Here is a 19,815-nt window from a genome sequence, read left to right on the forward strand (position 1 = left end):
TTCTAGGTATAAGATAAATACTTCCGATACGCCGAAATTGGTGAAAAGCTTAAAGGTCTGACGGTCACCGTGATGTGCAGTGCTGACAGTGAGCTTATCGATACCGGCGCTACATGACTCGTGCGAGCTACGGATTCCACAACATCAGCTCGAAACCTACGAACACGACTTTGCTTTGAGAGCCATTGTGTTTTCAACTTGTGATTATCCGCATGTACCCGACAACGAGATGATCGCCAGGCACCGGCCACAAGCCACGATAGATTACATGCAATCCGCGAACTTGGGTTCGGCCTGACAGGCACGCCGAGCATTGGCATGCAGTCGCCTCTGGGCATCGTCACTGGAGTGGACAAAACCCATGTGGACCTTCCTCTTTGCGCAAAGAGCGGAGCTAGTATGGACCACGGAACTACCATGGCTGGTCTCTTATCGCAAGAAGTCAGCACTATAAAGCAGAGCTGGTGAGTCGGCCAGGTCAATTGTACCTGCGTAGCCTCAGCCATCTAACGCGACCATGCAGCTCATCTCTCGCGTAGCCGCAGCCACGGCTGTCCTCGCCGGCAGCGTTTCTGCCGTAAACTTCACGGGCGATGTCGTGAACGGCGTCCCGGTCATCAGCGGTCTCGACCTCGCTGACGTGCCACCGCAAACCGTGTCCAAGTACTACATGCGAGCTGGCGAGCTCAATGGCGGACACCCCGTGCATATCCCCATCATGGTTGCGCGCGGAACCCCAGAAAGTCTGCACACGGGCAAGAAGCTGTCACTTTCAGCCTCGATTCACGGCGATGAGTTGAACCCGGTTCGCGTGGTTCAGCGCATGTTCGAGCAGCTGCAGGACCAAGTCGCGACGCTCAATGGCACAGGTATGTACCATGGATCTTCATGGAGATCATTGCTAACGTCCACGCAGTCATTGGTATTCCAACGGTCAACCCCATGGGAATCTACCTTAACCAGCGAAACTACTTCACGTCTGGTGCCAGTGGTTCTCTCACAAACGTCAACCGCATCTTCCCGGGTGTCTCGGCCATGGAAGGAGGCAGTGGTCCTGACATTCTGGCGTACAACATCTGGAACCAGATCTGGGCCAACACGTCAAACGTCGACGTTGGCATTGACCTGCGTAAGCTCGCTACATCCAACACTTAGCAAAACTCAGCTAACATGCTTTAGACACCCCCAGCTCCGGCGGAGAGACCTCGCTGTGGTGCTACTCCGACTTCCGCCTTCCCTACGTCGAGCGCCTCGCCAAACTCCTCCAACCCGATACCCTCAAGATCGATCCTGGTGAGCCAGGCTCCATCGAGACAACTTTCGTCGATTACGGCATTCCCTCGCTCACGGTGGAAATGGGACAAGCAAAGGTCTGGAATAACAGCCTGATAGACCGCGTAGTCGACTACGTAAACCGTGTCATGGTCGACCTCAAGATGACGGGCACAAACGAGACCGTGGAGCCGGATCTCAGCAACACATACATGATCACCACTTTCCACGACACATGGTCGCAGTACGGAGGCTTCGTCGAGAGGCTTGTACAGGTCGATGAGCCAGTCACCAAGGGTCAGCCCATTGCCCACATTCGCAATCCCTTCGGCGATATCATCGAGACGCTTCTTTCACCAGAGACGGGACGTATGTTCCAGAGCCCGCGTGACCCTAGCATCGAGCCTGGTGGCAGTGTAGGACAGATTGCGTACAACAGCACGGATCCGGAGTGTGCTGACGGATGCATCCTGTCTGGTCCTCAGGGCAGCAGGAGATAATTTGATGTTTATGTAGCTTCACCAAGAAACACACCTTGCATCATCTCGCTTGAGCATTCGTTCGTGTGCAATGCCTGACAAACGTTTTCGATGTCATCCGCCCTACTCAAGGAGATAGCCGATAACCCAACCCCCATAAAGTGCGCCAAGGTAACTTTCTTGCTGACCCAACCCTATAAGGCTAAAATGTCTTAGGACTTTGTACACTCCTCTCTTTTCCGCTAATGTAGGCTGCAGAGCATTTGTCCAACTTCTCATTCGTACATAGTGCTCCAAGAATATTTCCGTCCTTCACATATGGACGCGAACGTGCACTCCCGAGAATGCATTGACCAACAACAGATGTCGCACAAACGGAAGAGTCACATTCTCTCAAACATCTCCTGTTGCCCTTGTTGTCCACCTAGATACTTGCGTATACCTATCTCACACACATGCAAGCTGCTCATCAGCATAATGGCAGCCAACTTTACTGCGGCGCTTACTCGCGGCGGAACGATTCAGTACTACGTTCCATCACGCTCAACGTCATTACCCGCAAGCACCCACGGCGTAATTTTGGGCACAGCACCTCGTTTCAGTGAGGAACTTGTTCCAATCACTTTGTTTGTTCTTGAGTGCGCGGAAGATGCTTCGCATCCCAATCTGCGTTCGACCGTCCGTTCCTGGCTTCAGGCAGACGACGTGTACAATAAGGATTTTCTGCGGCACATTTACTTACTGTTTCTCCCAAAGACCAAAGAGTTCGACCTGGACAAATTTACCATCAGCGTATCAGAAGAGTGGGAAGCTGAAAGCGTTCACGCAGTAGCGATATACTCGAACAAACATCAAATAGGCTACCGCGGTGGACCATATTTTGCTTCCGGCGTCGGCACCAACTTCATTATTCGTCAAGCATGGCGCCTGTTCGACGACACGAACGAGGCTTTTCAATTTCCGGTGGTACCTGATGAACAAAGGGAACATACGTATGTGTTTCGTTGCTCCAGCAATAAGGGGCCTCTTCCTGACGTGGCTCTGCTGATAATCGATCCCTAGGTACAACATCCCTGGAACGGCTGCGATTCCAGTCCCTAGTCGTTGCTATTACGACAAGCCTTCCGACACCAAACCTCTATCTGGCATGAGAATAGCAATCAAAGACAACATCGATCTGAAGGGAGTGCGGACAAGTGTCGGCAGTCGTGCTTACCAAGCTCTTTATGCAGAGAAAGCACGCAGCGCTGCATGTGTTACAAAGCTTTTGGATGCAGGGGCAGTGATCGTAGGTAAAACGAAAACAGTGCAATTTGCCTCTGGAGAAAACGCCCGGGATTGGATTGACTACTCTGCACCGTTTAATCCTAGGGGCGATGGGTATCAAGAACCTGGTGGCAGTAGCACTGGAAGCGCCACAGCAGCGTCGGCTTACGACTGGATAGATGCCACATTAGGCACTGATAGTAGGCGAACTCCATCCTTCAGAACTTCGACAAAATTAACGTGTCCGCAGCATTTGGAAGCGTAGTAGGTCCGGCAGCTGACCATGGCCTCTTTGGACTTCGTTCATCTTTAGGGGGTATATCGACGGAGGGTATTGTGCCAGTGTCAAAGTAAGCATGACGGGTCATTTCCACCTGTAAAGAGTCTAACTTATGAACAGAGAACTTGATACTGTCGGGTTCTTTACGCGCAGCATTTATATGGCTACTACGAGGTCTCGAACATTGGGTGCTCGCGAAATAACCAAAGAATCGCGTGCGGCCAAGATTGAGCTACTGTACCCCACTGATATCTTCTCTGGATGCCACAACAAGTATCTATCCCATATAGGGCGCTTCATGCGTCACTTGGAAGACTTTTTACAGGTCAAACGCAAGAAAATCGACGTGGATGGCCTCTTCAGGCGGCAAAGCATCGCTGGTGGGACTTCACTGAAGAATTATCTGGATACCGTGAGCATTTCGACACTTATCTTCTCGAATGTTCGTTGACGCACAAAGCAGACTGTTGCCCATATTCAGCTGTATGACTGCTACCAGAATTGCCAAACATTCGTGCGAGACTACGAGAAGGAGTTCCATAGGAAGGCATTTGCGGATCCTTATATCGAGTACAAATGGTGTGTCGTTATGTTGCAGATGAGGTAAACTTGAGCTAATGGTTCGGTCAGGTCTCTTGGCAAGGACCTCACGGTAGGACAATACGAGCAGGCCATTAAGGAGCGTGACACCTTTAGAGATTGGATGCGCACTACGATACTACCGCAGCCATCCGATGGACAGAGTCTGGATAAGATACTCATTTTTCCAAGCGGAGATACGGAACCTATGTACCGACATGAATATCATAAGTAAGTGAGCAGGTGCTGAGATAAGCTAATAAAAGCTTACCCCGCGCAGGAGATCGCTCGAAGGAGGCGCGAGCAAGAAGCAAGGTTTTGGTTACAAGCCAAGCCATGTACCTGTTCTTGCGGGCCTACCGTTCTTCACTATTCCCTGTAAGCCACGATCCATGAAAGCGTTCTCGAACGCTTTACTCACATGTTGCAGATGGCCAGTATCCGTATAAATCGATAGTCACAGGCAATGTAGAGCACCTTCCAGGTGCCGTTGGCGTAATTGGCCCACAAGGTATGTTTATCGATGACTTTGTTCGATGGATTGGTCGGGTAACCATATTCAGGGAGTGAAACTGCCATACTTGAACTGTTTCAAGAGTTTTTCGAAAAGACTCCTGAGTTGTGTGGTACTGTGTTGACCGGACCGACTGCATTCCCCCATGGGATATGAAACCTGTACTTGGCAAATACAACAAACCCTCGATCACATCATAAGGGGAGTTGACGGTCATCTAGTTGGTCGGTTATTTCATTACGTCTATCTAGCCTTAGGCTATTATAGTATCCATAGGAACTTTTATGCTTCAGCAGGGACTGATCAATGCAGTCTTGCCGTAAGTCATGCGCTCATACAATCATCCTTCGTGAAGAAATGTATCTAAGCAGATGAAGGCTCCCTCTCCTCAGCAGGAGGCCCACCAACGTTACCCCTCTGACCAGTAGGCACATCATCAAGATTCCTCTGAGCAGCATGCGCGGGGTCATCCTTCAGGTCCCTGATATCACCACCAGTAGTCTGGTCCTTTACGCCGCTAGCCAGGCCGGTTAAACCCTGGCCCTTGCTGGAACCATCATGGAGCTCTTGGGATGTTTGACCTTGGCCTGGGTGGCCGAGACCAGTGTGGACGTCACCTGAAGTGGCGCCTTGGAGGGTGTCGGAGGCTTGGTGGTACATCTTTTGGTTGTTTAGGTCGGGGTTGGGCTGGAAGGTCTTGGATGCTGGCGCGGTGCCAGCGGGGAGGACTTGTGCGTTGAACTCGGGGACGGCGTCGTTGCCGACGAGCTTTCCGGGTTGGTGCTAGGTTTGTTAGTCGGGTTCGACGATGATGTGTTTTGGAGCTTGGTAGTGTTGACGGAGGCTCCAATGAACTCAGAAGACGATCAAGCAAGAATCTGTGACGAAATCGAGAAAGGTCTGCATGTACTTACACCACCTTTCATGAGGGGCTCACTGGGCGCGACGTGTCCACCGAATTGGCGGCCGTCGCTGACAGCGTCGGGGTTCTGGTTCTGGCTCATGTTTGCGATATGTATTTGATGTAATCGGGAGCTTTGAAATGTAACGTAGTGGATGGGCAAATGTAAAGGTTGTTGGGTAGGAAGATGAGTGTCGTGTGCTATGTGAAGTAAACTTTCACCATGGGCTTTCTATAATCCCATATGATAGCGTCACCACCTTTGACATCAACTCGACGTCATGCCGACTTGCGCTAGTTCAGCCATCTGTGGTAATGGGCTCTGCTGAGAAGAGCGGGTACCTGACGTCGGCAATTTGATCCGGTGTCCTGCGATTCGATCAGACTTTGCTTGGTGATCGCCGATGATCAAAGGTCGAGGTTGGTGAGGGGTTGTGTTGAGTGAAAGGAACACTGTCGGAACAGCATTCCGAGAATTCCGACGTTGCGATCGACTGACACACACTTAGCACCATGACGTTGATGGAACCGAAAACAACTTCTTGGCTGCAGTAGAAAATCGCGTAAGTGATCAGATTTAGAGGGGTTTGCGACAAGACCACGTTAGCTGTTGGTGATAGAAGCGATGTAGTTAACGCCTGTCGCGACCACTGACATAATCTACTTGGTAGGATCAGCCGCAAGTACACCAGAGTCAGTGAGGCTTCTGTAGTGAGCCTATCCATTGTGTCATGATGTGACCGTACGGTTTCGTGTCTCACATAACTGAACTCAGACATCCAAGTGATGATTTTGACCAGACTTCATAACTTTTGTGTATTGATTGGCCGTTGGCTTCAAGAGCATGGTAGCTCTGACAAGCTGTGATAGTATCAACGGTATTTTGTGTCGTGATTGCGTTTTGCATCTGCCTCGTGGGTATCGTACTGGGTATCACTGCCCGTCCAACGTCCCCGAATCTCGCCGCTGCTCTGCCCAGAGCCCGTCGCCCCAGGCCTGGAGCTAGAAGTAAACATCTCTTGTTCATATCTCGCTCATTCCTCCTCCTGTATGAACGGGTTCGGGATTTCTTCGCTTCCGTCGACGGGCGAGATGACGACTAGAAGAGTGCCGCGCGCGACAATAAGGCCAAGCTTGCGATACCGGATGTTGCCATCCTCGTCTGGGTCAAGTCAGCTTTGTCAATTTGAAGGCAATGTTTAAGAACATACCAGTCAGGGCCTCCTTGACCTCATCCAGGACAAGGTTCATGAGCTGGTCGTAGCCTTTGAGTGTGCCAATGACTGCAAGAGGTTAGCTCCCAGCGCGCCTTCCCAATTGTCCTGCCTTGCATACCTTCTCGTCCGCCACTGAACTTGACGGTGATCTGCTTGTCCATGTACTTGCTCAGGTCAAGGATGTTCTCTTTCTTCGGGCGCTCAGTCTGTCCGCCTGCACCGCCCGCTTGTGCACCGCCACGACCGCCACCTCGTCCCCCGCGGTCGCCGCCCCGACCTCCGCCTCGACCCCGGAATGCGCCTCGCTCAGACATGGTAGTAGCGTGGAGAGGGAGAGACGCGTTTTGGATGTTGAAGCTTGTGGTGACGTGCAGCCGCCGCGCCCAGTAAGATGTGGTGGTCTGTGCCGCTCCGGGAAAGGCTCCTCCCACCCCACATTCCGGTCACGTGCGGTGGCTTTGGTGTCAGGCGACGCAGGGGTGGAAACATGATTTCCGCCATGCTTCCAGACCTCCGCCGTGCTGTGGCGCTTGCATCGTAGCAGCTAGATTCACCCAGGACGCGTGGGCCTGCGGCATTTTTCGTCATCCCTCCAGACGACGACGACGCCAGCCCGGGGTGCTCGGTGCCGGCCTCTTCTTCAGACGGCACCTCACACACTTCTGCCACAGGCTTGCGGGCGTCTGCAAATAGGCTGTCGTGACTGTCCGCCCGTGGCAGGGCGCTCAGTGGCTGTCGTGGTCGGGTCGGCAGAATCTGAATCATCAGCGATGCGCATTCATTGCAGGTCGGCGCCGGGGCCGCTGCTAGCTGCAGACGCGTATTGATTGGGTGGGAGGCGTACGCTGCAAAGCTCTTTCTTATTTCCGGTGCGCTGCGTGCCTTCCCTTGTCCGCCCCTCTGCCTTCCGTTCGGAGCACTTCAGCCACCGAGCAGCCGTTTGGCTTTCCACCCGCGCCCTCGCATCTCTCGCTGCGATTCTCTCTGCGTGATGTATCTTGTCCTGTAATTCGGGCCTTCGCGACTAGACGCGAGCGCCTGCAGTGTGCTGAGCTGTGAGCTGTCCACTTCCTCGCCTAGCGTCCTCCGCTCCACCCTCGAATCTCTGCCATCCGTCCACTCCGCCCTCGCAGCACTCATCAACCTGGTATCCCTCCCACCCAAGCCAAGGTATGGCCACCGCCGACTCGCACGCTGCGGCTGAGCGCGCCATGTCGTCGCATCCGCCGCAACACCATGCGCCGCCTCTGCCCGCCGACCTCAAGCGCAAACGCAGTCCCTCGCACGAGATGCACCTGGCTGCGGCCGCGCCTGTCCCCAAAGCCGCTAAGACCCACAACCACCTCCAGATCAACTATCTCGCACGACACCTCGAGAAGGACCTGCCGCTGATCACGAACGATGACACCCTACCCAACATTCTCTCAGTCCTCAGCGACTACCAGGGCGTGCTCGATCGCCATGAGAGCATGGCCTGCAACCTGGGCGCAAGACCACTGGGACCCATCCTGATCAAGCGATTCGAGCGGCTGTTCGACGGACCACCGCGCGTGCTCAAGAGTCACGGAAAGGATGGGACCACTGTCACTTGGCTGGACGTGGTCGAGTTTGCGCGCAACAAGCCCGAGCAGTTCCAGCTGGATCAGATGAGCGAAGGCGTGCGCGTCTGCCAGTTCTACACGAAGCAGTGCCGGGTCCAGATCTCAGAGGAGGATTTCGTCTTGATATCGTCTGGCATCCCGCAGAAGATGATCCCACCCCAGCCCATCATCGAAGACGAGGAGAAGGAGCTGGGCACAATGGAGATACTGGAGAAGAATCTCAGTCAGATATGCTCACTTGCCGATCAGGGTGAGTCTGACCGACCATCACTAACCAACGTAGACACTGGCTAACATCGCATAGTCGCTGCCCGCACTCGGCAGCTCAACCACAGACTAAAGGGCCGCAAGCAGGCTATCCTCGATCGACGAGCGACCGCGAGCCCAGCTCCTACCATTCCCCGGCCCACAAGCCCTTCGAATGTCGCCCTTATGAATGGTGGCAGCTCGAGCGCCCCGAGCTCAGGGTACGGCCAGGCGCACGGCCAACCGCACACTCAGTCTTCCCAGACATCACCTGGCGGCGGCGGTGGTTTCGTCGCAGTCAATGCGCGTCAACATCATGATGCCAATGGCCACGGTCACAGCCACAGTCATAGCCGCGGCCATGGCACTTCATCATCCACCCGGCATGAATTGCTAGCCAAGTTCCACACAACAAATGGCCGGAGTTCATCTTCGCAGCCGCCCAGTAGCACAGCCGATGTGCGAAGGCCGTCCGTAGGCAGTCATACCAACTCTCACCCCTCCACCCCGGCAGCGATCCCCACAAGGGCTGTTCCCAAGCCCGCAGATGGCCCTCAGGGGACCTTGCAGCACATTGCAAGACCATCGCAACCCCTCAACGAGTCTGAGCTGCATTCCATGATGAACTCGCCCGTGCCGATACCAAACACTCCATCCAACCTACTTCCTGCCTCAAGTCAACGCGCCAGTCAGCAACCCGAAAAGGACGATGGGGGCCCTTTCAAGGTCGAGATGGTACACAGGATGGAAGGATTGGCCAAGGGTGAGCGCATAATACCACCGTGTGATCGCTGCCGGAGATTACACATGGACTGTCTGAAGAATCTCACAGCATGTGTTGGCTGTACGAAGAAACATGCCAAATGCTCGTGGAAAGAGGTCAAAGAAGGAGAGTTGCGCGGCGGATACACGTACCCCCCTGGCACCACCAGCAATGGCCAGAGTGAGACTAGTGACCACGAGAGTGGCGACCGCGCGAGCACGGCGAGTCCCGCTGCAATGATGAGTCCTTCGCATCATGGGCTTACGCCATCACACATGCCGCATGGTAACGGTCAGCACACTCCGCAGCATCAGCAAGTCCATCATCCGTCAGACCTGCATTCGCAACCACCCCCACAGCAGCGTGATGGTTCACACGATGCACGGGTTCCATCGGGCCGCAATACGCCACACGAGCGGGAGCGGGAAAGGAACGTAGAGACGCAGCTCCAAGAAGCTGCACAGTCTAGCCTTGCACATGCCAATGCTCGGTTGGGTGGGTCTGAAGGCAAAGGTCCCACCATGGTCGCTTGAGTTCTGTTGCCACCTTCGTAGGCTTGTCATGCCAGTCTCTGACCTTCTGTCACATTATACACCTGTCAGAAGTTTTTCCAACTGAGCGTACGAATTGGTTTCTCGTTTGCATTTCTTTGTATATTTGTTGCATGATACCATATTCGCTCTTGCTTTGGTTTCGAGGCTTAGGCAGCAGGTTCTCCCCTTCTTCATACTTTACTTTGCCATTTCTCGTGAACGATCAATTTACAATACAATCACTACAACTAAAGCTGTCTCTGCCCACGTGACACCAACATCTGTGACATTTTGATGATGAGAAGCTCGAGCGGAACAGTACTGTGAGCTATCTGTGATATACGCGTGCAACTGTTTCATTACTTCTTCCTTGCTATCCAGAAAGAAGGACGATATGTAGACTGCAGCATACTGCGCGTGTTGGAAATATACCCCGTTTCAATCGTCCCATGCTCTTGCTTTTCCATGACAAAACTAAAGTGTTCGACCAGTGCTACCACCTCCTCGTTTGTGAGTTCCACTGAACCTGGATCGCCAATTCCTGCATCAACATCGGCTCTTCTCCTTCCATCCTCTGTTGCCTCGTCTTCACCTTCGTCTCTCCGTGGTGGCGCATGCCATAACAGAGGACCAAGGTTGATCCAGAGACCACCAGACTTTAAACAGTTGTGAATAGCCTCGATGTAGCGGATAATGTTCGGTGCAGTGTCAATGAAGAAGACGGTGGCTACCGCATCGAACTCGCTAGCGTAATCCTCCCGGCCATACACGACGCAAAAGTCGCCCGTTGACATACTCATTCGTTCACTTGCCGGCACTTTCGAAGGTCCCTCTTTCGCCAGCTCGGTCGCTGGATGTACATCCGGCACTGTGACCGTTCTCAATTGATCCTCCCGAGAGACATGATTCGAGCTATTCAGTGCCCAAGGAGCAATCTTGAACTGCCCAGCTCCTTTAGTCTCGTTCAGAACCAACGCGCTTGCCATGAGCATATGGTACGAGATCTCGTTCCCCTCAACGCTGAACCCAGCACTGCAAATATCAAAGACCAAACGACCAAGTCCAACACCCGGGACCAAGACTTTGAGGTTCGCGCGATCTGAATCTGAAGTTGTTCCAGTGCGTGACGCGAACTCTTGCTCCAGCGCCGCTACAACAGGATCGAAGCACTTGGTTCTCTCCACCGCCCCCTCTTGACTCCATTCACGCCAGAACTGGTTGACGCAACTTCGCGCTTTTTCTGCGTCGCCTTGGCTGGTCTTTGCGCCTAGCTCGTCCATGACGATGTTGAAGATCTTGTACTCGTCGTGTGCATGCTTCTCGGGGACTATCGAAGCGACCCATTCACTATCCAGGGTGGGTGCTAGGAAGGCTTTGAAACCTGCTACAAAGATGGCTTCAGCTAATTCGGCATTACTGTCGATTAAGTCGTCTACTTGGGAGAGCGTTGATAGGATAGAGAAGGGTGGCCGGGATAGCAGTGTCCAGTGGGCTTGTGGGAGGGAGTAGAAGGCGCGTCGGCGGAGGTGTGTTCCGTTGTAGTGAGCCAGGCGGCGGTATGATCTGTTTCAATATCAGTACTTTTGCTTTTGGCTTGTGTTGGTGAGGCACGTGGGTGTGTACCGGAAGGAGTCTAGAACTGAGATGATGAGCTTTTGTTCCTCTGGGTCGTTGGAGGGGTCGTAGGGTTCTTGCATCTCCGGTTCCATGTTTTATGAGGTAAATCAATGTTGCACCACTCCTTGCTCACTCCTATGGCTCTTTCTTCCGTTTTGGCGCGTTTGCGCAACGGTCTTGTCTTCGGTATTGATGTTGCGTGCTGCGAGTGATATAAGGGGGAACTCGGAGTCTTGAATATATCGAGAATCTAGAATTGGACAGCTTCTCGTAGCAGTGTGCGATACAACCGAGATTGTTCTCACGCAGGAACCTTGTCGCGGGGACAATCTCGCGGGTGAGGTTCGCGATGTTGCCCCACCTGCCTCCGGCCATCATCGCAACTTCCCTTTCCACACTTCTTGTCAACACACGCAATGGCTGCTCCGACCACGGATACCAACGGGTCGCGCGCGCCCATAGAAGTCTCGTTCCCGCTCCCAAGAGCGCCACACACGAACATCCACCTCCAGCTCACCGACAATGGCCCAAACCTACTGCTCTTCCTCACTACTGCAACCCCCGAATCCGCGTCCTCTGCACCACTCGGTTCTTTCGTATACGCGATGCCAAATGTAGGTCATTTTATACGATATTCCTAGCCTCGCAAGTCTATGCGCTAATGTATGTTCGCAGAGAGCCAAACCCGCCGAAACCCTCAGCACCCCCCTCTACACCCACGGCGGAACACTAGACTTCGCGACTCGGTTATCCAAGGTCCTCGCACGCAAAACGGAAAAGCCGGTATATGTGGGCAACTCTTCGAGCTTCGCGAGTGCGGGTATGGGAGGGACAGTCGAAGAAGAGATGGAGGGTTTCAGGAGGGTGGTCGAGGTTGTCATGGGGCTGCTGAAGGCAGATAAAGAGTAGGCACAGATAGCAAGCCCGGGAGCAGTTATACACATGACCACATTGCATGCGGGGCAGGCAAGGCCTGCAGGTTAGAGGTCCATCACGATACGAAGGAGGTGAACAATGTTGTGTTGATGGTATCATTTATTGGTAAAGCTACACGATCAGGGTCGCGAGTCTAGGCTTAATGCCTCCCTCCTCTTCGACCCGCCCTTAGGCGTGAAGGCTTCTATCATGATTTCGGAGCTGCTTACTCCTGGCCGAGCCTCTCCTTAGCGCTCTGCTTGGCCTCGTCAGAGGTGTTGGGGTTGTTCAAGGTAGCCTTGAGGCCGCCGGCGACGTTGTTGGGGTTCTTGTCACCACCGGATGAGGAGACAGCGTTGGCGTCGCCGCCGTTCTCGATGTCCTGGAGCACCTCCTTGGAGTGCTGCTTGGACTCGTCGGAAGTGTCTGGAGCATGTCAGTCTTGGACTACAGGGAGAGGAAGCGGAAAACGTACTGGGGTTATTGAGGTTGGCCTTGTGTCCTCCGACGACGTTTCCTGGGTTGGCAGACATGTTGATGTTTGTGTGGGGAAAGGTTTGTGGTGGTTGATTGGAAGTGTGTTGTGAAGTTGGGGAGATGGCTGAATTGTTGAGTTGGGTGATGCATATGAAAGGGCGAACTTGGGTATTCTTATGCACATTCAGCTGTCTCCACGTAGCGTGTCTCCTATGCCCCCAAGGACGCAATGCGAGGTATCGTTCGATCGACGTCCATGTCATGGTGTTTGCTACGTCAACGATCGGGGTTCTGCATGCTTGGATAGGCCTGAGGTTAGCAGATATCTCGTCTCATTGCTTTACCCGCTGCCGCGCAGGCTGGGAAGTCTAGGCTCCAGGCACGCTGTCGCTGTCACTAGCCCTTTGCGTTGAGTGAAGAGGTCATGATTAAAGGGGTCGTTCAGGAACTCTTCTCGATCCGTGATAGTCCAGGGCGAGCCGTCAATGGCTGTGGCTACCAAGTGGGCCGGAACATGGGGAAGTTTCAGGCACACAGCCATGTACATCATGGTCAATAGCAAATGCCACCTCTCTAGTCCCTGGAGATCCCACTCACTAGGCGATCGATCTTAGATCTAACATGCAGGTTCCCGATTAGTGTGCAGAGGTATGGCGACATAGGCACGGGAAGAGCATCTAGATGTACTAGTCGAAACTTTACTGCAACGCTCCGAACTTCGCAATGCACTTTGGACAAAGGAGCGATGTGACTGAATAGCATGGTTGACGTCATTGACGCGTGCATGTGATCTGGCGTCAACGCGAACGCGATGCTAGCGTGACTGCTGCAGCAATCTCGCGTCCAGACCGCTCAACCATCGCGATCAACACCTCCTCTGGCGTCTGGTATGCTCACCGGTCCTACAAAACTCTCTTGACTCACAGCGGCATGTTACCGCAAGCGCAGCATTGCTTTTGCTCGTCCGTCATCGTGTTCGTCATGCCACAGCTCTGACCAGCATCTGTGCGTCCAGGCTGACACTTCATTGCACACCGACTAGCTGCGGCTTAGCCGTGACACCTCGATTCGCGAAATGCGGGCAAGCGGAACGCGTCTAGGGGAAGATGGCATTCTGTTTACTGATCGTCTGAACAGAGGACAGTCCTACTCGACTACGTCACGTGCGTACGACGTTTTCTTTCTCACGACTTCGCAATGGCCTCTCAACAGGCCTCCCCCCGCAGAATGGTTTGAGGTAACTTCCCGAATTGTCTGTGGTATCGCCAACAGAATGCTTTTGGCCCTGGAGACGGTCTACCTAATCAGTCAAGCAGAACGGGACCCTGATACAGAACCTAACACGTGTAAGCGTGGAAGCATTGTGCCGTTACTCCACATCATCTCTCGGTCCCCAAGACAGTATCTCTTCATGTTGTTTCAAAAGACCACCTTCTGGCGTCTCAAGAACCATCCTTGGCACGGCTTGTAGTATCGCATCGCCATTCGTGAGGACGGTATGACCCGGAATGGCGAAGCTTGCCGACTATATCGGCGGCCCAGCGATTACTCGCTTCGCGATCTTCCATCTCCCTCGCACCACAAGTGTGGTGACAACGACTGTTGCGTATCAAGACCAGTATCTTGCGTCCAAATAACAATCTTACCACAACTTTTGTGTCACGAACGGCAACTCGCTGGTAAGACCGTATTCGCATATGCCTATCGACACTCGCGTACGCGTTCATATCGATACCTGAACCCATTCAAGATGACGAACGCGCGGTCTCTTATTGTTGTCTTAAGATGTGCACACCGCTTATTGTCAATATCGGGAAATCTTTCAGCTGCGCGAGGAAGCTCTCACCACCAACGGGTAATCTTGTGTTGAGGAGCAGCCTGGAGCGCAGTCGTAGTCATTGCAACGGCTAACCTGTAAACAGTGTGGGTATGAAGACGTACGTTCAGGTCGTTGTCTGGTCAATACCGCGGTGCAGTGTTTACAATTTACTTGTATATCGGCGCTGTGTATGCCATACGTCTTCGAGCGGTGACTCACCCACCCGCGATTGCTTCTCGCCGCCTTTCGATGAATATCGCAGACGATTACATTAGCCATGGACGCATTCAGTAAGCAGGGGAAGTTTGTTTCGCGGTGAACACAAATACCAAACTTGTCCTGTTGCGAAACGCGATTGTGTAAGCATATGTTAAGCACTCACTTGAAGCAATCGCAAAGTCCGGTAATTAAGAGAGATTTGCTGCAGTCAAGGCTAATTAAGGGCCCTTCTTGGCTAACCCGGAGCCCGACGCATCTCCGCAACAGCTGAAGTCGGTCAACTTGAGGTCAGATCTCTTGGCTCTGGTCACCGATGGACATGTTAGGATGAATATGGGAATAGGATATGGCTTGTGCGATTTGCATGTGCCGACTGCTGTCCTTGAAGTGCACCAGATCCACAGGCGGGCTCTGTAGTATATGTGGCTGTATGACGGCATCCTCACCGCTGTCCAAATTCCTCGAGACCCGTAGCAACCCGATGTCTGAGATCAGACGGCTGCCATCGTGGAAGGTCGCATTGAATGGCGTGCCTTGCATCCGCCTTTGGTAATCTTCTGGAAGGAAGGAACAGTCCACAAAGTGGCATCCCTGCCAAAAGTCATCCACTAACTCATCAAGCGAGCGCAACCCTATCGCTGACAAACTCTCCGAACACCACGCCCACACGCTCCATTGGACATCACCACCTCGTAGCTATCCTTTCATGCGACGGCGATGACTTCATGCATACAGATCGGGTCACAGATTCCTGCATAACAGGATGCGGGCGCGCGGCCTAGAGTGCCAGCTTGGCGGGAGCTGAGTAACATCCTTCCGTAGTGACTACACCTCGTGTTACCAGCTAATATTAGCGACCGTTAGTGCCTCTGACTCGTCGGCGCATTCGACACGAACATTGCAGGTATCGATTCTATTGGACTAGCCACCTACTTTTCCAATCGAGTTTTGAAATGCGCCAAAATGATCATCACAAATCGAAACAGTCCATCGGCCATACCGAGCGTAGTAGTCGCTAACCGGGGTCCCGCCAAATGCGCAACGGCAAAGTCGCGTGAGCGCCTCAAGTCACGAATACGACCCGCGTTAAACCTTCGGCCGGCTCTTTACCGTACCTGACTATTTGCAATGCTTACCAGAGTGAAGACATGGTGGTTCCTTGGAGAGCCACCCGATACGAGAAGACACCAGAAGGAAACTTGATCGTGTATATCTTCGGCGAAGTGAAGAACGATACGCTAACAAGCTATACCGCAATACAGATCTGTCACACATTGTGTTAAAGACCTCCTCTTACGCATGCCAATAGGTGGATTGATCTCACCACACATAACATTCCTCTACGTACACGTGCCAGTCGTTGTGCTTGCGGCTCAAATAAGCATCTGACGACAGCAGCCCTACAGTATTCCCGCTGCACAGTCGCTACCGGTGTCTACACAACTCCTCAAGAAGGACATAATCCGGGCGCCACACGTCTAAAAAGGGTCTCTCCGTGCACGCTCGATACCCACTCACCGGTCCCGCCGCAGTGTCACTACGTTGTCCAACTGGTCGGATACAACCTTATGACACAATACCGAGCTTGCAGTACCGACACTACGGACGCTTGGATAGCCTACTTAGAGCAACTACACGCTTGACTCCGAAGCGTGTAGGAACAAGCCACATTCTGGTTATGCACCACGGGATCGGCTCGAAACCTTCGATAATTCCTCTGTTTAGACACCAGTCTTGCTATTTTCGACCTTCGGTGATCGTAGAGCCGGGCCTTCATAAGCTCAAAACCCGGGGCCAGGGAAGAGGGATTGGAGATATAAGGTCTGGAAACCTTCAACTTGAAGTCTCATTACCAACAACAACACTCCAATCAACAGTACCACCAACACTCTTTCGCCTCTCTCACCAGATTCGTGACAACACTCGGTCAGCAACGACGTCACAAGCACACCTTATCAATTGTCAGAGTTAAGCATAAGCACAACTGTCTTCTCTTCCAATATATGAGCAATCGCCCATCCGACACACACAGTCCATCAAATTCCCCAAAGTCTATCAGTACCTGTACTACCACAGAAGCAACTCAGACAACCATCTCTTCTACGTCAAACCAAGACTCGACGGAAACTCCTCAATTCACGACTGAACATACCTTCTCAACGCCTACGATCGTCATCACAGGATCACCTACCTCACGCACGCCAACTCCGGACTCTACTGCTCGACAAAGTCGTCCCTTAGCCTTACGCTATCACTCAGAACATACCTCGAGTCCACAGTCCCCAAGACCTCAAGCCTCTTCTAGCTCTCACGAACGTCCACAACGATCTCAATCAGAGCCACTTGAAACCAGAACTACCACAACCAATAACACCATGTCTTCCTCTGGATCCTCCCCATCAGGTACCTCAACTGCCGGCAGCAACTCCGGATCTGGCCAACTCCCATACGCTCCATTCCCGTATCCGATGCCTGCCAACCCCAGGGGCTCGGGCCAAGGCAAATAGATGTCCTCGCCCTTGCTACACTACCGTATCGCATTGACGGCATCTCTTGGCTTCATCGATTTGACAGACACGAATTCCCTTTTGCAGATCAATGGCTCACTGTGTGCCAATCTTCTTCCAATGTCTCAAGATTTCTAGTCTCGCCCCGGTATTGCATGGCATGAGAACATCGCACTTTCGGCGTCGGGAATACCCTCTTCTTCTTAGATTCTCTATGTCGGTCTTTCTATGGCCCATTCTACACTCATTTCTCGCTCGACATTGTGTTTCTATCTGCTATTTGCCAATCGTTTCCTCTTCTTTCACTCATTTTCCGCATCTCACAGTCGCTTTGGACTGGGTTCATACGGCTGGGTCAAAGCTCTTCTCGTTCGGACCCGCTCGCATGGGTGGCGTTTGGTTTCTCCTGCCTTGTAACTGTCACTTCGCGATCCGATCGACTTCACACATCCTTTGTTTTCGGGCCGTTGGCGTTTGTACTAGCGCGTTGGCTATCGATTGTATGGGCGCGGCTCGATACGAGAGATTCCCAGGGCAGGTACTTCGGCCACTCTCGTAAAACCCGTTCTGAATCCTCACGATATCTATTCTTGCATCCTCTGGAGTTACGGTGTGTGGAGATAGATCTGTAGACTAGACACTAGATAGCTGTTAGCTCGAAAATGGTACAAGATACTTCCAAGCTATTTCTCGTGACGTTCTATTTTTAGATCTGCCCAGGTATTGCAGCCCGTATCCAAATGGCGGCTCCGTGGAGTTCAAAGATACGATACTGACAGCCACCCGTACTGTACATACGACCTGGCTATCGAAAATGACAGCCGAGAGCTAAGCGATGTGGATTGCATGAAGAGCCAATACCACGCTGCAGAAGGTACCTCCATTGCCGAATGTGAGGCGGTGATAAGTCCGGCGTCTCATCCCCGAGCTGAAAGAGTATAGATGCCCGGCAGCCCAGCATTCGCATGATTACCTTGGCGCACGAGCTCTGGTGATGATGTCGGTCTGAAAGGTGCTGGGTGGCTGGGAAGGTGAGGGTTGATCATGGACGATCTGGTGGGCGGAGATTGATGCGCCGATCTGACTAAGCAGCGGCCGTTTGAGTCGTGCAGCGTCATTCGCGCCATCTTTCCTCTCCGAGTCGGTTCACGCGACATCGCGACATTGCTGCCCTGATCAAGTGATCTCTTTCACGTGTCATCCATTCACCGAACGCCTCGTGCCTTCCCGCTCGACGTCGCGATAGTCGCAGAACAGCCCGCGGCTGCCTCCCTGATTCTCATCATCTCCGTAACGGCGTATCCGTACCCGAAGCTCCGCCGTCGTCCTTCCATCAACCACGACACTCGCATCACCTACCAGCGCCACCATGGCTCCATCGCGGTCCCGAACGCCACTGCTCTCTATACTCGCCCTCACATCCCTCCTTCCCTACACAGCCTATGCCTTTGACTGCAAAGACATCCTCGCAGATGGCCAGCACTTCAACTTCAAAGAGCTTGGCGGCCCGCACGTAGTTCATTACAAGGAGTCTGATATCGCCAAAGAACTCGAGTGGAAGTACAACTTTACCATCGACATCTGCAGCAACCTCAAATGGCACAAAGGCGGTAGTCTGGCAACCGAGTGCCATCACGGGTCTAGGGTGTGTGGAATCAGAGAGAATATCGATTTGAGCAGTGATGACAACTCCACTATCACTCCCATCGAAATCGCCGGAACATATGCGACGCAGAACGGGAGGAGCATCGATGCCAAGTTTGAGAACTTAGGCCACTCCAAGAGCAACAATGATGCAGGATTGGAGGGCGTCAGGGCAACGCTGAACGGAGGCAGATTTCCGTTCAACGACAAGAAGGAAGGCATAAACCAGCGTGCGATCATCGAATTTGTCTGCGACAAGGAGAGGACAGGATTGGAGGGTGACGAGATGGACAAGAGCCCGCATCAGGATGACGATAAGGAAGATGACGGAGGCGACAAAGGGGATGACAAGAAGGAGGGCGATGACAAGAAAGAAGAAAAGCTGAGGAGGAGAGAAGAGAGCGGCAAGAGCAAGTGTGAGGACAACGACAACAGTCTGCGCTTCTGTGGCTACGACATGGAGACGGAAGAGAAAGACAAGAAAGTTCAGACACTGAGACTGCAATGGCGGACCAAGTACGCCTGTGCGGATGCGCCGTCGCCGGACGGCGGCTCTCACTGGGGCTTCTTTGGCTGGTTCTTCATCATGTGAGTTGCATGACCTCATCTCTACATCTCCACAGTGTTCTAACAAGTATCCAGTCTCTTCCTCGCGATCGCTGCCTACCTCATATTCGGCTCATGGCTCAACTATAATAGGTACGGAGCGCGCGGATGGGACCTTCTGCCCCATGGCGACACCATCCGCGACATCCCGTACATTGCGAAGGATTTCGCGAGGAAGGTCATGGGGACTCTACAGGGAGGCGGAAGCAGAGGAGGCTATGCTGCCGTGTAGAGCAACATGTCAACATCCTGGGAGGGAATCTAGTGATGCAGCGATGCAGGAGATGCTTTGTAGGATACGCCAGGTGAGGAGGAAAGAGCATACAAGGCGCTGGAGTTATGGATTTGGCTTATGGTCAG

The 19,815-nt window shown here is 53.0% G+C and overlaps 8 protein-coding genes across 8 annotated transcripts; 4 read left to right on the forward strand and 4 right to left on the reverse strand.

Moving 5' to 3' along the window:
* Positions 1-517: 517 nt before the first annotated feature.
* Positions 518-1,772, forward strand: J4E90_001412 (uncharacterized protein; the record flags this gene model as incomplete). Its single annotated transcript, XM_051431000.1, has 3 exons — positions 518-869; positions 917-1,129; positions 1,180-1,772. 3 exons carry the CDS (start codon positions 518-520, stop codon positions 1,770-1,772), a joined length of 1,158 nt encoding a protein of 385 aa, XP_051296487.1.
* A 2,981-nt stretch (positions 1,773-4,753) lies between these two features.
* Positions 4,754-5,394, reverse strand: J4E90_001413 (uncharacterized protein; the record flags this gene model as incomplete). Its single annotated transcript, XM_051431001.1, has 2 exons — positions 4,754-5,173; positions 5,305-5,394. The coding sequence occupies 2 exons, from the start codon at positions 5,392-5,394 to the stop codon at positions 4,754-4,756; spliced, it is 510 nt and encodes a 169-aa protein (XP_051296488.1).
* A 931-nt stretch (positions 5,395-6,325) lies between these two features.
* On the reverse strand, positions 6,326-6,822 carry LSM7 (Sm-like protein lsm7; the record flags this gene model as incomplete). The annotated part of the gene is made up of 3 exons (XM_051431002.1): positions 6,326-6,453; positions 6,503-6,574; positions 6,627-6,822. 3 exons carry the CDS (start codon positions 6,820-6,822, stop codon positions 6,326-6,328), a joined length of 396 nt encoding a protein of 131 aa, XP_051296489.1.
* Positions 6,823-7,680: 858 nt separating this feature from the next.
* J4E90_001415 (uncharacterized protein) lies at positions 7,681-9,651 on the forward strand (the record flags this gene model as incomplete). The annotated part of the gene is made up of 2 exons (XM_051431003.1): positions 7,681-8,359; positions 8,414-9,651. The coding sequence occupies 2 exons, from the start codon at positions 7,681-7,683 to the stop codon at positions 9,649-9,651; spliced, it is 1,917 nt and encodes a 638-aa protein (XP_051296490.1).
* Positions 9,652-10,010: 359 nt separating this feature from the next.
* Positions 10,011-11,360, reverse strand: J4E90_001416 (uncharacterized protein; the record flags this gene model as incomplete). The annotated part of the gene is made up of 2 exons (XM_051431004.1): positions 10,011-11,214; positions 11,275-11,360. The coding sequence occupies 2 exons, from the start codon at positions 11,358-11,360 to the stop codon at positions 10,011-10,013; spliced, it is 1,290 nt and encodes a 429-aa protein (XP_051296491.1).
* Positions 11,361-11,684: 324 nt separating this feature from the next.
* Positions 11,685-12,177, forward strand: J4E90_001417 (uncharacterized protein; the record flags this gene model as incomplete). Its single annotated transcript, XM_051431005.1, has 2 exons — positions 11,685-11,882; positions 11,944-12,177. The coding sequence occupies 2 exons, from the start codon at positions 11,685-11,687 to the stop codon at positions 12,175-12,177; spliced, it is 432 nt and encodes a 143-aa protein (XP_051296492.1).
* Positions 12,178-12,409: 232 nt separating this feature from the next.
* On the reverse strand, positions 12,410-12,716 carry J4E90_001418 (uncharacterized protein; the record flags this gene model as incomplete). The annotated part of the gene is made up of 2 exons (XM_051431006.1): positions 12,410-12,609; positions 12,659-12,716. 2 exons carry the CDS (start codon positions 12,714-12,716, stop codon positions 12,410-12,412), a joined length of 258 nt encoding a protein of 85 aa, XP_051296493.1.
* Positions 12,717-18,574: 5,858 nt separating this feature from the next.
* Positions 18,575-19,687, forward strand: J4E90_001419 (uncharacterized protein; the record flags this gene model as incomplete). The annotated part of the gene is made up of 2 exons (XM_051431007.1): positions 18,575-19,437; positions 19,492-19,687. The coding sequence occupies 2 exons, from the start codon at positions 18,575-18,577 to the stop codon at positions 19,685-19,687; spliced, it is 1,059 nt and encodes a 352-aa protein (XP_051296494.1).
* Between the last annotated feature and the right edge of the window lie 128 nt (positions 19,688-19,815).

This window comes from Alternaria incomplexa, assembly GCF_024043165.1.
Source record: "Alternaria incomplexa strain BMP 0042 chromosome Unknown scaffold_1, whole genome shotgun sequence".
Lineage (NCBI taxonomy): Eukaryota > Fungi > Ascomycota > Dothideomycetes > Pleosporales > Pleosporaceae > Alternaria > Alternaria incomplexa.